This window comes from Molossus molossus, unplaced genomic scaffold, assembly GCF_014108415.1.
Source record: "Molossus molossus isolate mMolMol1 unplaced genomic scaffold, mMolMol1.p scaffold_m16_p_16, whole genome shotgun sequence".
NCBI classification, from domain to species: domain Eukaryota; kingdom Metazoa; phylum Chordata; class Mammalia; order Chiroptera; family Molossidae; genus Molossus; species Molossus molossus.
The window spans coordinates 8,770,747-8,785,942 of record NW_023425351.1 but is presented as its reverse complement, the minus strand read 5'-3'; the positions used below and the strand labels follow the sequence as shown (position 1 = coordinate 8,785,942).

The 15,196-nt window shown below is 41.3% G+C and overlaps 1 protein-coding gene across 1 annotated transcript in view; it reads left to right on the top strand.

Moving 5' to 3' along the window:
- Positions 1–15,196, top strand: part of SPIDR (scaffold protein involved in DNA repair) — a 493,368-nt gene that overhangs the window by 454,859 nt on the left and 23,313 nt on the right. Inside the window, exons 12-14 of the mRNA XM_036263912.1 lie at positions 4,403–4,490; positions 5,939–6,079; positions 6,191–6,250. Coding sequence (XP_036119805.1) covers positions 4,403–4,490; positions 5,939–6,079; positions 6,191–6,250 — 289 coding nt within the window. The remainder of the gene's footprint in view (positions 1–4,402; positions 4,491–5,938; positions 6,080–6,190; positions 6,251–15,196) is intronic.

Here is a 15,196-nt window from a genome sequence, read left to right as displayed (position 1 = left end):
CTTCTAGGATTTTTGTGGATTCATGAGTCACACTTAAGTCTTTTATCCATTTTGAGTTTATTCTTCTATAGGGTGTAAGTTGATGGTCTAGTTTCATTTTTTTGCATGTAGCTGTCCAATTTTCCCAACACCATTTATTAAAGAGGCTGTCTTGACTCCATTGTATGTTCTTGCCACCTTTGTCAAATATTAATTGAGCATATTGCCTTGGGTTTATTTCTGGGTTCTCTGTTCTGTTCCACTGGTCTATATGCCTATTCTTATGCCAGTACCAGGCTGTTTTGATTACAGTGGCTTTGATGTATAACCTGAAATCTGGTAATGTGATCTCTCCAACTTTGTTCTTCTTTTTCAAGATTGCTCTGGCTATTCGAGGTCTTTTTTGGTTCCATACGAACTTTTGAAGTATTTGTTCTAGTTCTGTGAAGTATGTTGTTGGTATTTTGATGGGGATTGCATTGAATCTATAGATTGCTTTGGGTAGTATGGACATTTTAATGATGTTAATTCTTCCAATTCATGAACAAGGTATGTGCTTCCACTTTTTTATATCTCCCTCTATTTCTTTTTTCAATGACCTGTAGTTTTCTGCAAATAGGTCCTTAATTTCTTTGGTTAAGTTTATTTTTAGGTATCTTAATTTTTTTGCCGCAATGGTAAATGGGATTGTTTTTTTAGTTTCTCTTTCTGTGAGTTCATCATTGGTGTATAAGAATGCCATCGATTTCTTGACATTAATTTTGTATCCTGCTACTTTGCCAAAATCAATTATTAAGTCTAGTAAATTTTTGATGGATTCTTTGGGGTTTTCTACGTATAGTACCATGTCATCGGCGAATAATGACAGTTTTACTTCCTCCTTTCCAATTTGGATCCCTTTTATTTTTTCTTCCTGTCTGATTGCTGTGGCTAAGACTTTCAGTACTATGTTAAATAAGAGTGGCAAAAGTAGACATCCTTGTCTTGTTCCTGTTCTTAAGGGAAATGCTTTTAATTTTGCCCATTGAGTATGATGGTGGCTGTAGGTCTTTCATGAAAAGGGTACTCTAGTACACTGCTGGTTGGAATGAAGATGGTGCAGCCACTATGGAAAACAATATGATGTTACCTCCAAAAATTAAAAACTGAACTGCCATTTGACCCAGTGATCCCACTTCTAGGAATATACCCTAAGAAGCCTGAAACACCAATCAGAAAGAATATATGTACCCCCATGTTCATAGCAGCACTATTTACAATAGCTAAGATCTGGAAACTGCTCAAATGTCCATCAGTAAACAAATGAATAAAAAAGCAGTAGTACAAATACATAGTGGAGTACTATGCAACTGTAAGAAAGAAAGATCTCTTATCCTTTGAGACAGTATGGAAGGACCTGGAAAGTATTATCCTAAGCCAAACAAGCCAAACAGAGAAAGACAAGTATCATATGATCTCACTTATTTGTGGAATGTAATGAACATCTGTAACAAAAATAAATTAATTAATTTTAAAAAAAGTTTAGAGTGAGATAAGCTGCCTTCTGCAAGACATTCTTTTTTCTTCTCAAATTATGTCTAAACTGTATTTCCAACTATCATAGAGTCTGACATTAGGTTAATTAAATGAACAAGTGAGATTAGGCAAAAGAAAATGTTTTGGAAGCCATGGGTTTCTTAAAAGAAAATTCAAGTCTTATGGAAAATTCTTCAACAGAAGCATTGAAGGACAACTTGCTGCTTATGACAGGTGCGTGTGTGCACCTTCACTGAGCAGTACAGAAAGGGAGACCGAGACGAGGCAGCGGCCCTGTAGCACAGACCCACACATCTCCACGCCTTCGTCCAAGGGTTAAGCACCTGTTTCCTGCCAGACCCTCATCTGAGCACTAAGGTTCCGTGGAGAACAGCCTGGAGCCTGGTCCCAAGAGGCTGACGTTCTTGTGAGAACAGAAGCATCTGTAACCAAGCAAGCTGGTTTCAAGTGGCAGGCCCTGGGGAGGGAGAGGGAGGGCTTTCCAGGGAGGCCGGTGCTGCTGCCCTCTGACAGTCCAGATCTTTTCTTCAACGCCAGACTGCACCTGTGGTCCTGCAGGGATGCGATCCTACACATGCAAGACTCGTGGTTCTGAGAAGATTCCACACAGTGCAGGCCTGGAACCCAGCCTGACACCCAAGCGGGGCTGTGAGCCACCCCTCCCCCAGCCCTCTCCCCGCAGCCGATGCCCTCATGAATAAATAGCCTATTAAATGATGAAAGTACTCTGTAACCCTGAAGACACTTGACAGTCGCTCAGAAGAGAAAAGACTGGGAAAGGGAGTTAGTGAACCTTTTTTTATACTGCATTCTTTTTGGGCTTAGGAGGTATGTAGTGATGGTTTAACATTTCCTTCTCTTCGAGCATTCTCACCTGTACCAAATAAAAGTAGTCCTGGTCAGAAAGGTGAACTGTGCAATGTGATTTACACTCTCTTGTTGTTGTTGTTGTTAATCCTCACCTCACCCAAGGATATTTTTGCCATTGATTCTTAGAAAGAGTGAAAGGGCCCTAGCCGGTTTGGCTCAGCGGTTAGAGCGTCGGCCTGCGGTACAGAGAGACCCGGGTTCGGTTCCCGCTAAGGGCACGTACCTCGGTTGCAGTTTGTCCCCGGCCCTGGTTGGTTGTGCGGTTGGCAACCACTCGATGTGTCCCTTCACATCGATGTTTCTCTCTCTCTCTCTTACTCTCTCTCCCTCCTGCTCTGTCTGAACAAAAAATGCAAAAAAAATGTCCTCGGGTGAGGATTAAAACAAACAAACAAACAAAAAAAAAAAAAGAAAGAGTGAAAGGGAGGGAGGGAGGGAGGGAGGGAGGGAGGGAGGGAGGGAGGGAGGGAGGGAGGGAGGGAGGGAGAGAAAAACACATCAATCAGTTGCCTCTTATTCACACTCTGACCAGGGCTGGGGATCGAGCCAGCAACCCAGGTTTGTGCCCTTGACTGGGAATTGAACCCAAGACCCTTTGGTGCATGTCCGACACTCTAACCATCAAGCCACACTGGCCAGGGTATGACTTACACTCTTGGCTTTCTTTAAAGAGAGAGGTTACATCGTTCCAGTTTCCTGTGCTCTGTCACCTGTAACATAATAACTCATTCTATCACTGCTGGCTGTTCGCTCTCCTTTTGTTACTTTTAAATTTTTCTTTTTATGATTTTTTTGATTCTTTAGTTTCACTTTTTTTCTCTCCAGATCCCCATTCAACTGTAGCCTCCCCTCTGCCTAACTGAGAAATACCTTGGTCATGAGACCATTGTCCCCAAGTGTGTCTGCAAACATCTCTCCAAAGCCCCTGCACCCGCACCCAGACTTTCCAGAGTCACCTCCCAGGGCAGACCTCTCCCAGGGCTGTCCTCACCATGCTCACTTCCAGGCTCTCCAAGGGTGCCGTGACACCCCTGTGGCAATCAAGATGTAACTTTAACCCAGATGATACCTATCTTGAGAAAGCTTTAAAATGTCACCAGGTTCTTGTGGGGTGGTTAGATCTGGGGCTGGCTTCAGCCTGTCGTTCCCGGTAGTAGCCCTAGACCTCTGTGCTCCCCCTGGTGTGGAGTGTGCATGGCAGGGGCACCTCCTAGGGAAGGTGGGACACGGTAGGGGAGGGGGCAGCCTTGCGTCTGGCTGCTCTGAGGCTCTGAAGACGCCCTTTCTTTAGTATCTCTCCTTTATCTCTCTATCTACACTACTGTTGCTAAAAAGTGTAACCTGGAGCTAGTCATTTAACTTGCTAGGATTTTTATCTACACAAAATAGGGTTATCATGAAATGTAAACAATCCCTGACCCATAATAAAGTACTAGGTACTCATTATTAGCTGTTATTATGCTTATACCAGGGTGTTCAAGAGTTAAGACCTTCCAAGAAAAGAGGACTTTTTGCTTTTCTAGGATTTCTAGGGTAACTTTTGAGCACACATAAACATCTTTTTTTTAGAGAGAGAAGAGAGGAAAAAAGAGAGAAACATTGATTTGTTGTTCCACTTATTTATGCATTCATTGATTGATTCTTGTGTGTGCCCTGCCCGGGTATCAAACCTGCAATCTTGCCATATTAGGATGATGCTCTAACCAACTGAGCTTCCCGGCCAGGGCCACATAAACATCTTTCCATTCTTAAATATTTCCTACGTGACCGTTCCGATGGTTGTATATTTCTTGGTGCGATGCATTCCAGTGTAATGAGCACTCTCCTTCCTGCTCTGTGCAGCCAGGTGTGAAGGTCTGTCTGTCTTCCCCTCTGAATTGCCATTTGTCCTGAATGGTGGCTGCTTGGCAGTAGGGGTGGTGTCTGAGCAGACGACCCACGACCAGCTCATTGACCAGGTACTTACGGAGCTGTGTTCAACGATGAATACCTTTGACAGGCTCTTTTCCTTTTTCAGGGCTGCAGGGCTTTTCAGTTTGATTGACACTCTGTGGCCTCCAGCGATGCCTCTAAAAGCGCCCGGCCACAGCCTGGCCTGTGAAGAGGTAAGCTCAGCACGTGAGGACTACCCCTGGCCGCCACCTGCTCTGTGCCAGGTGCTGCACCGAGCACTGTCTCCACAGCCCGCAGCCCGAGAAGCCCAGCTCCAGTGAGCATGAGCCAGGACAGTCAGACCCACACATCATTCCAAAGCCACGCTCTGGGCGCTTTCCTGGCTGTGCTGACAGTGTGTTCTTCTTGAGGTTAATTTAGGATGGTATTTTTAAGCCGCAGTCGTTAGGGTTATGCCATTTGGGTCAACAGTTAGGGTCTTAGCCTCATACTAAACAAGATACAGAGTGCCCCCCACCTTCTGGTCACTGGTAGAACCAACACTCAGTTACCAGTCAGCAGAAGTCACATAACCCAATAAATAAAACCCATGTATTCACACAGCCATCGGTTAGCCAGGGATTCCCATTTCCCTGCCTCGTTGACTTGTTTGTGGTCGTTGCTCACAGGGGGAAACAGTCCACTAGGCTGGCCAGTATTGTTTGGGCCTCAGCTCCCAAAGCTGAACACCGGGGGTCGTCTCGTTCGTGTGGTAGCTGACTCCTTAGCAAAGTGTGGAGACCATGACTCTGTACGTGCTGGACCAGCACAACTGTTGTCAGAAATGCCATTTCCAATAACATAAAATGTAAAAAGGCTGTGGTACATTGACAAAATGGAATACTACTCAGCTATAAAAAAAAAAAAAAAAAAAAAAGGGAAATCTTATCCTTTGTGACAGCATGGATGGACCTGGAGAGCATAATGCTGAGTGAAATAAGCCAGTCAGAGAAAGACAAGTACCATATGATCTCACTCATATGTGGAATCTAAGGAACAAAATAAACTAACAAAATAGAAACAGACTCATAGAGAACAGACTGACAGTTGTCAGAGGGTAAGTGGGTTGCGGGACTAGCTGACAAAAGCGAAGGGATTAAGGAAAGAAAAAAACTCACAGACAACAGTTTGATAATTACCAGAGGGAAGGAGGAGGGGGTGGGGTGGGGGTAGAAGGGAGCATGGGGGTGATAAATGGTGCTGGAGGGAGACTTGCCTTGGGGTGGTGAACACACAATACAGTATACAGATGATGTGTTATAGAATTGTACTTCTGAAGCCTATACAATTTTATTAACCAATGTCACCCCAATAAATTCCATTTTAAAATGCTCATTTCTCCATTATTTGAAAGGAAGAATGTTCTAAATGATGTATTAAATGTACTCTGAAGAATAAATTTTTAAAATGAAATCTTGAATCGGTCATAAATTCAAAAGTACAAGTTTTTATACTTGGCCCCAGAGATAAACAACATAATCTATTTCTTACATAGGTATTTCTTGTTGACCGTTTAGAGACAGTATGCATCTGTGAACAAATATGTATATATTAAGGACTAGATATTATATTGTATTTTAACAATACATTCACATTCTACTTTTGCCTTTATTTCAAACAGGTAAAAACTCATCTGCCTCCTCCCAGCTTCTGTTATATCCTCACTGCTCGTCCAGGTCTGGGCCGAATCGATGTAATCGAAGACCCTATTTCCAAGCTTTACCAGCCTCCAGTCCCTCGCTTCTTAAGAGAAATTCTCCAGGTAGCATATTTGTTTCTAACAAGGCCTTCAATTACATTTTCTTTTCTTTTTTTTTTTTTTTTTGTATGTGTGCTTTGTGTGATGTTACTAACCTTTTCCATGCCTTTTCAGACGGATGGTCCCGGTACCCGTTGCAGTTTCTATGCCAGAGTGATCTACCAAAGACCGTTGGTAATCTCCCTTCCTTCCTCCTCCTAACGTGTTGTAATGCGTAATGTGTTATGAAGTTTATTCAAGGAGCCTCTATCCCCTTAGAAATTAAAGGAGCACCAAAGTGGAAAAGCGGTTTTAATTTTGAGTTGCGCATGCTCCACGCTGAGGTCAAAGCCGCTCCTTGGGTGGGTGTGGGCCGCCAGCCTCCGTGCTAAGCACTGAGGTACAGAGCAGCCCAGACCCCACCCTGCCGGAGGCCTCAGCCCCGTAGTCGTGGCTCCTTTCTGACACAGGCAGGTTGTAGAAAGGAAACAGGAGCTGAAACCTCACTAATTGGGGAGAGTAGGAATCTAAGGATTGAGCTCAGCCACGTCCCAGAACTAGCGCTTCAACAGTCCTGAGAGCCACGGACAGTGGAGGGAAACTCTGAGACCCCTCTGAGGCGGGGCGGCCTAGGAGCCTGTTTGCTTCCTTGCTGTTCAACAGATGAGCTAAGAGTAGACAAGGCCGAGATGTTCTTAGCAGGTTCCACACATGATGTAAGTTTCACAAGAAACCCCTGCTAGACCGTGATAGAGGAGCATCCACGCCCTGGTCACCTGAGAGGTCTGTAGAACATCCTGTCATTCAGGCCCTGCGTCCCTTTCTCTGTTCACCCTTTAGTAGTTTGACAGCTAATGAGTGCCTCTCCTAGGAATAAAAGCGTGGTTGACATTCGTCACTCAGCAGTGCTCCCTGTGAGCCTTGCCTGCATCTGGCTCAACAGGCAGGGGACAGGCCTCCAGGGAGGACACGTCTGGTCACCTGATGTGTCTCTTACTTTCGGAGTCTGGCGAACTGAAGCCTGACCGTGCACTCCTCTGGCCCGTCATCTGCAGGACGCTCCGTGTGTTAAGACACACCTGGCACCTGGCACCTTCCTATTATTCTAAAGTGCATTCCAGGTCGCGGGGATGTGACATCGGGACGTGGTTCACTGTGCAGCTGCAGGTGGAATGACATCCGGGGGCAGGAACATCGATCTCATGGCTTTTATACTGTGTACTCCTGCCCGCAGAGCCTGATCTGCCCGCAGCTTTGCAGCTGAGGACAGAGGTGGAGCATAAAGAAAGCGGGTTCAAATGCTCACACCATAAACAACCTCAGCCACCCACTGGGAGCCCTAGAGCAGAGAGAGGCACACAGCAGGCCATCTGGGCCCCCCTGTTCTGAGCTGTCTGCCGAGAAGTCAGCTCCCATCAGCACAGCCTGCCTGCAAGCATGTCTTCGGTGGGTGTGTACCGAGGGACTGGCGGTACATGGGGGACAGTCAAGGACTCAGAACCCAACTGGGCATATTCCTGAAATTCTCTGTGCCTTCTGTATTCTGCTTTTGTGGGAAAGAGAATCACCAAAAAAACAACTTCCTCAGGGAGGAACTGAAATGGTAAGTCCTGGGCCCTCTACATGGTTAAGCCAACACGTTCTGTAGTCACAGTGGACTGAGTCACTGCCAGGACCTGAGCTATCAGAAAGATTCAGTTGTATTAACATTCTACTAATGACTAAGTCATGAAAGTGGAAGATTTTTTTTTTTTTATTTCACTTTTGTTTTGATTGTTCAAAATTGTTAGAGTCACAGTAATTATAGATTCATAGTAGATCACAAATTATATAGGGAGTTTCCTATGTGCCCTCCTCCATGCCAACACCCCATACCCACAGTAACCACAGTACAGTATCAAAACCAAGAAACTGATATTGACCTAATTCATGGAACTGGTTCAGATCTCACCAGTCATACATACGTGCACATGTGTATACATGTATGTGTACTTTTCTGCAGTTTTGTCGCATGTGTAGCCTTGCACAATCTCCATCACAATCAGTATACTCCACCATACCACAGACTCCCTCATGTTCCCCTTCCCCATCCCCTGACCTCTGGCAACCACTCATCTGTTCTCGCCATTATAATCATGTTGTTTTATGATGGTTACATAAACAGAAACATGGAGTATACAGATGTAGGTAAAAGTAGGTTTAAATTTATAATACAATAATTAGTGAGTAATAATACAAGAATAAACTGTTTCCTAGACTCACAACTGTGAACTGCTTTTGCCCACCGCTGCATATCCGTATCAGTTTCCTAGGCCTGCTATGCGACGCGCCAAATACTAGATCCATTGAAACAACAGAAATGGCCCTGGCCGGGTAGCTCAGTTGGTTAAAGTATCATCCTGAGAAGCCAAGGCTGTGGATTTGATCCCTGGTCAGGACACACAGAAGAGTCAACGAATGAATGTATCAATAAATGGGACAACAAATCGATGTTTCTCTCCCTCTCTCTTTTTCCCTCTCTCCCTTCCTCATCTCTCTAAAATCAAATTTTAAAAAAATAATCCCTGGTGAGTGGCTCAGTTGGTTGGAGCATTGCCCCATGCACCAAAAGGTTGTGGGTTCAATTCTCTGTCAGGGCACAGACCTAGGTTGCAAGGTCGATCCCCAGTCTGGGCACATTTGGGAGGCAACCCATTGACGTTTCTCGATTCACGTTTGTCTCTCACATTGATGTCTGTCTCCCCCGACACACAAACACACACACACACACAGACACACCTGCCCCTCTAAAATCAGTAGAGACATATCCTTGGGTAAGGATTAAAAAAAGAATAATAATAAAATACAAAAGAAATGTATTGTCTCATGCTTCTGGAGACTAGAAGTCTGAAGTCAGCGTAGCAGGACGTGTTTCCTCTGACAGCTCTAGGGCAGGTGAGGGGAGGGTGCTTTCCTTTCTCCTCCAGCTTCTGTGTGAGCTGCAGTCCTTGGCCTTCCTTGGGGTGTAGCTGCATCACTCCAGTCACAGAGCCTCTTCGCCTGTGTCATCACAGGGCCTCCCCTCAGTCCAAATGTCCCCTCTTCTTCTGAGTGTTCTTTCTATTATTATTGTCAGTGTTACAGATGTCCCCCATTTTCTACCTTTTTGCCCCCCTCCACCCAATCTCCACCCCACCCCAGACCTTCCCCCCACTGTTGTCCGTGTGCTTGGGTTATGCATATATGATCTTTGTCCATCTCTTCCTGTCCCCTCCACCCTGCTCCCCGCTGAGATCTGCTAGAATGTTCCATGCATCCATGCCTCTGGACCTGTTTTATTCCTGGTTTTTTTGTTCATTAGATACCACATATGAGTGAGATCATGTGATATTTGTCTTTCTCTAACTGGCTTATTGAGCTTAGCATAGTAGTCTCCAGTTCCATCCATGCTGTCACAAAGGGTAAGAGCTCCTTCTTTTTTACAGTAAATATACTACAGCTTTTTTGTCCACTCATGGTCACTTGGGCTATTTCCAGAACGTAGTTAGTATAAATAATGCAATGAACATAGGGGTGCATATATTATATTGGATTGATATTTGGGGGTTCCTAGGACATATTCCCAGAAGTGGGATTGCTGGGTCAAAAGGCAGTTCTATTTTTTAATTGTTTGAGGAAACTCATACTGTTTTCCACAGTGGCTGCCCCAGTCTGCATTCCCACCAGCAGTGCACCAGGGTTTCCGTTTCTCCACATCCTCACCAGCACTTGTTTGATTTGTTGATGGTAGCCATTCTGGCAGGTGTGAAGTGATACCTCATTGTAGTTTTAATGTAGTTTTGTATCTCTCTGACTAGTGATGTTGAGCATTTTTCATATGCCCATTGGCCATCTGTATGTTCTCTTTGGAGAAGTGTCTATTCAGGTCCTTTGCCCATTTTTAAATTGGATTGTTTGTCTTCATGGTATTGAGTTGTAGTGTGAGTTCTTTGTATATTTTGGAAATTAACCCCTTTTCAGATGTATCATTGGCAAATATGTTCTCCCATATAGTAAGTTTCCTTTTCATTTTGTTGATGGTTTCTTTTGCTGTGCAGAAGCTTTTTAGTTTGATGTAGTCCCATTTGTTTACTTTTTCCTTTGTTTCCCTTGCCCTAGGCTTAGGAGATGTATTGGTGAAAATATTGCTATGTGACATGTCTGAGATTTTACTGTTTATATTTTCTTCTAGGACTTTTATGGTTTTGTCACTTACATTTAAGTATTGTACACATTTTGACCTTATTCTTGTGTATGGTGTAAGTTGAAGGTCTAGTTTCATTTTTTTGCATATATCTGTCCAATTTTCCCAAAACCATTTGTTGAGGAGACTATCTTTACTCCTTTACTCTTGCCTCCTTTGTCATATATTAATTGACCATATTGGTGTGGGTTGATTTCTGGGCTCTCTGTTCTGTTCCATTGATGTGTATGCCTGTTCGTGTGCCAGTACCAGGCTGTTTTTATTACAATGGCTTTGTAGTATAGTTTGATATCCAGTATTGTGATCCCTCTAACTTGTTTCTTATTTCTCAAGATTGTAGTGGCTATTATGGGTCTTTTTTGGTTTCATATAAATTTAGGAGATATTTGTTCTAGATCTGCAAAATATCCTGTTGGTATTTTAATAGGGAGTACATTGAGTCTATAGATTGCTTTGGGTGATACGGAGATTTTAATAATGTTAATTCTTCCAAGCCATGAACACAGTATATGTTTTCACTTGTTTGTATCTTCCTCTATTTCCGTTTTCAGTGTCTTGTAGATTTCTGAGAATAGGTCTTTTATCTCCTCAGTTAGGTTTATTCTGAGGTATCTTAATTTTTTTTGCTACAATGGTAAATGGTATTTTTTTTTTTTTTTTAGTTTCCCTTTCTGAGAGTTCATAATTGGTGTATAAAAATGCCATCAATTTCTGGACATTAATTTTGTATCCTGCTACTGCCAAATTTATTTATAAATCTAGCAGTTTTTTGGTGGAGTCTTTAGGGTTTTCTATATACAATAATATGTCATCTGAGAATAATGACAGTTGTACTTCCTCCTTTCCAATTTGAGTGTCTTTTATTTCTTTTTGTCTGATCGCCCTGACTAGGACTTCTAGCACTATCTATGTTGAATAAGAGTGTTGGAAGTGGACATCCCTCTCTGGTTCCCGATCTTAAGGGGAATGCTTTTAGTTTTAGCCCACTGAATATGATCTTAGATTTGTCATATATGGCCTTTATTATGTCGAGGTATGTTCCCTCTATTCTTACTTTGCTGACAGTTTTTATCATAAATGGGTGCTAGATTTGGTCAAATGCTTTTTCTGCATCTATTTATATAATCATGTGATCATCTCATTTTGTTTATGAGATGTATCTTCCATTTTGGTTATGAGATTTGTGAATATTAAACTAACCTTGCGTCCCTGGAGTAAATCCCACTTGGTCATGGTATATGATCTTTTTAATGTATTGCTGGATGCAATTTGCTAATATTTTGTTGAGGATTTTAGCATCTATGTTCATCAAGGATATTGGCCTGTAATTTTCTTTCTTTGTAGTCTCTTTATCTGGTTTTGGAATTTGGATAACATTTGCCTTGTAAAAAGAGCCTGGAAGTCTTCCCGCCTCTTTAATTTTTTGAAGTAGATTGAGGATAGATGTTAATTTTTCTTTGAGTGTTTCATTAAACTTGCCTGTGAAGCCACCCAGTTCAGGACTCTTATTTGCTGGGAGTTGTTTTTTTTGTTTGTTTGTTTGTTTTTTCTACTGTTGCTTCAATTTCATTAGTTGTTATAGGCCTATTCAGGTTTTCGATTCTTCCTAATTTAATTTGGGAAGATTGTATGTTTCTAGGAATTTGCCCATATCCTCCAGGTCATCCAGTTTGTTGGTATATAGTTATTCAAAGTATTTTCTTACAGTCCTTTGTATTTCTTTGATGTCAGTTGTTACTTTGCCTCTTTAATTTCTGATTTTATTTATTTGGGTCCTCTCTCTGTTTCTTGATAAGTTTGGCGAAAGGTTCATCAATTTTGTTTACCTTTTCAAGGAACCAGCTCTTGGTTTCATTGATCGTTTTTATTGTGTTTTTAGTCTCTGTGTTATTTCTCTCTAATCTTTATTATTTTCTTCCTTCTGCTTACTTTGGGCTTTTTGTTGTTATTGTTGTTTTCTTTATAGTTCTTTTAGTTATAAGGTTAGATTGTTTATTTGAGTGTGTTCTTGTTTCTTGAGATAAACCTATAATGCTATGAACTTCCCTCTCAGGACTGCTTTTGCTGTGTCCCACAGACTTTGGGTTCTTGTGTGTGTGTTTTCATTTGTTTCCAGGATGCTTTTTATGTCTTCCTTAATCTCACTGGTAATCCATCCATTGTTTAATAACATGCTATTTGGCCTGCATGTGTTTTAATGTTTTTTGAGTTTCATGCCATTGTGATCCAAGAAGATGCTTGATATGATTTCAATCTTCTTGAATTTGTTAAGACTTATTTTGTGTTCTAACCTGTGGTCTATCTTTGAGGATGATCTATGTGCACTTGAGAAGAATGTATATTCTGATATTTGGGGATGAAATGTTCTGTAAATACCAATTAAATCCATCTGAGCTCTTGTGTGGTTTAAGGTCACTGTTTCCTTGTTGATTTTTTTGTCTTGAAGATCTATCCATGATGTTAGTGGGGTTTCAAAGTCCCCATGCGATGACTATATTAGTATCGATATTTTCCTTAAAGTCTTCCCTATTTGTATGGTTTAAGTCAAGTTTAATATTTTCCAATGGATGTCCACTCCTTTCAATGTTATTTATTGATAGGATTCCATTGATTTGCTTTTGCAACTTTGTCAAAATTAATATGGTATTTTTTTTGTAGAAGAAATCTGTTTTTTAATAATATTTTAGCTATAAGATTGAAGAATCAACTACTCTTTTTTTTTGTCCTTTTCAGAGGATATTATTGTTACCGACTTTGTTCATAACCCAATGGTAAAGATGACTTGATAGTTAATTTCAATGGAAATTAGACCATTTTGGTTCCATCAAGAGATTGAAAAAGAGACAATAAACCAAATTTAGGGTATTTACAAAGAGTATGTAAAATCTTTGAAGACTGTCAGAAAAACTTTCAGCTTCAGATAATCTTAGATTGTTTTTCAATTTTTTTTCTTTCTTTTAATCTACACCTGAAGATATTTTCCTACTTATCTTTAGATAGAGTGGGAGGGAGAGAGAGGGAGAAAGAGAGAGAAACATCAACATGAGAGGGACATATCGACATTGCCTCCTGCATGACCCCGACCAGGTCTGGGGACAAACCACAATCAAGGCACGATTTGATTCCTTGACTGGAATCAAACCTGCAATTCATCGGTCCGTGGGCTGATGCTCCAACTGCTGAGCCAAACCATCCAGGGTTTTGTTTGTTTGTTTGTTTTCAATTTTTATTTATTGATTAGAGAGAGAAACATCAATTTGTTGTTTGACTTATTTATGGCTTTATTGATTGATTCTTGTATGTGCCCTGACCATGGATCAAACCCACAACCTTAGCATATCAGGACAATGCTGTCTAACCAACTGAGCTATCCAGCCAGGGAAGATAACTGTAGAAAATAATCTTTGCCCTTCCTGACATAGCTACCATTTTTAAAAATGTCATTTTGCCAGTTGTTCCTAAAAAAAAATTTTTTATAACTCCATGGTCCAATACAGGTTCATATATTGCACTTAGTTTTCATGATTCTTATCTCCTTCCAATGAAACATTTCTTCATCTTTGCTTATCTTTTACGATTATGATATTTTTGAAGAATAGAGGCCAGTTACCTAAATGAATGTCCTTCCATTAATATTTGCCTTGTTATCTCATGAATAGATTCAGATTATGCATTTTTGACAAGAATATCACATAAAAATACCGTGTTCATATCCAGAAACACACAGTTGATTTGTCCAGTGCTGTGATATTTTGTCAGTTGATTAAGATGTTATTTTCTAGGTATCTCCACTCTAAAGTTGACTTATAAATATTTCATACTTATTAATTAGTAACTATCTAACAGGTATTTTGTGGGAAGATACACTGAGACTGTATAAATATCCTATTTCTTATCAAACTTTTACCCACTCATTTTAACCTCCATATGATTCTTGCCTGAATTATTATTCTGATAGCAGCCAAATGATCATTTTCTAATAATTCTAGCATTCCTTCTACATTAAAGTATGGGCATTTGGCTATAGTTAAGATCTTTTCATTTCTCTGATTGATTTATATATTTACTTATTTATTTCTGTATGGACTAGTGGATTCAGTTTTTATTCAGTGCATTATAATCTGTTACTATTGTTTATTTTAATGTCCAAATTTTCCCAGATTCAAGCTGGCTCCTGTACCCTTTGAATATGTTCACATCATTCTTTGAGTACTTCCTTATTTTCTGATACAATAAGATGTTTCAAACTAATCTTGTGCTTTCTCTGCTTTTAAATCAGCCATCTCTTTATGAGTCCTGGTTGATTTTTAAAAGAGAATGGCTTTTTTTTTTTTTTTTTTTTTGAGAATGGCATTTAGAAGCCATGATCTGGGTACTGGGTGGGCTCATTGCTACTGGGATGTCATTGACCCTCTCAGTGGACAGAGCAAGGAACTCAAGCTCACATACATATAAATTATATCTGTTTCTATCTATCTATCTGTCATGATTTTATACCAATACCTCCAACTCTAGACCATTACCTCAGAATTGACTCTAGGGTTTCCAATTTCCATATTTATTCAACAGTGATAAACCTGGCTCTCATTTTGCTCAATTTAACTTACTCTGATTTTCTGTAAATAATCAACTGTGTGAACCTCCCAACCACGCCAGCTGCCTCTTCCACCCAGTCCACAGCTCCTGACCATGCAAGTCAGCTTCCCTGCCCCGTCTGTCAGCCAGCCACGAGGAATCCTTATCCTGGCCACACCATCCATGCCAGCAAAACCAGCCGAGCCTCAAGTCAGCCAGGTTCTCAGGGCCCAACCCTACTGACCGCCGGGATCTTCCCAGCCAAATCCTTGACCCCATTTGCATCTAGTGAACCCTAAACTTTAAAATGGCTGAATGCCATTTTAAAGAACTTTGAAAGGCAT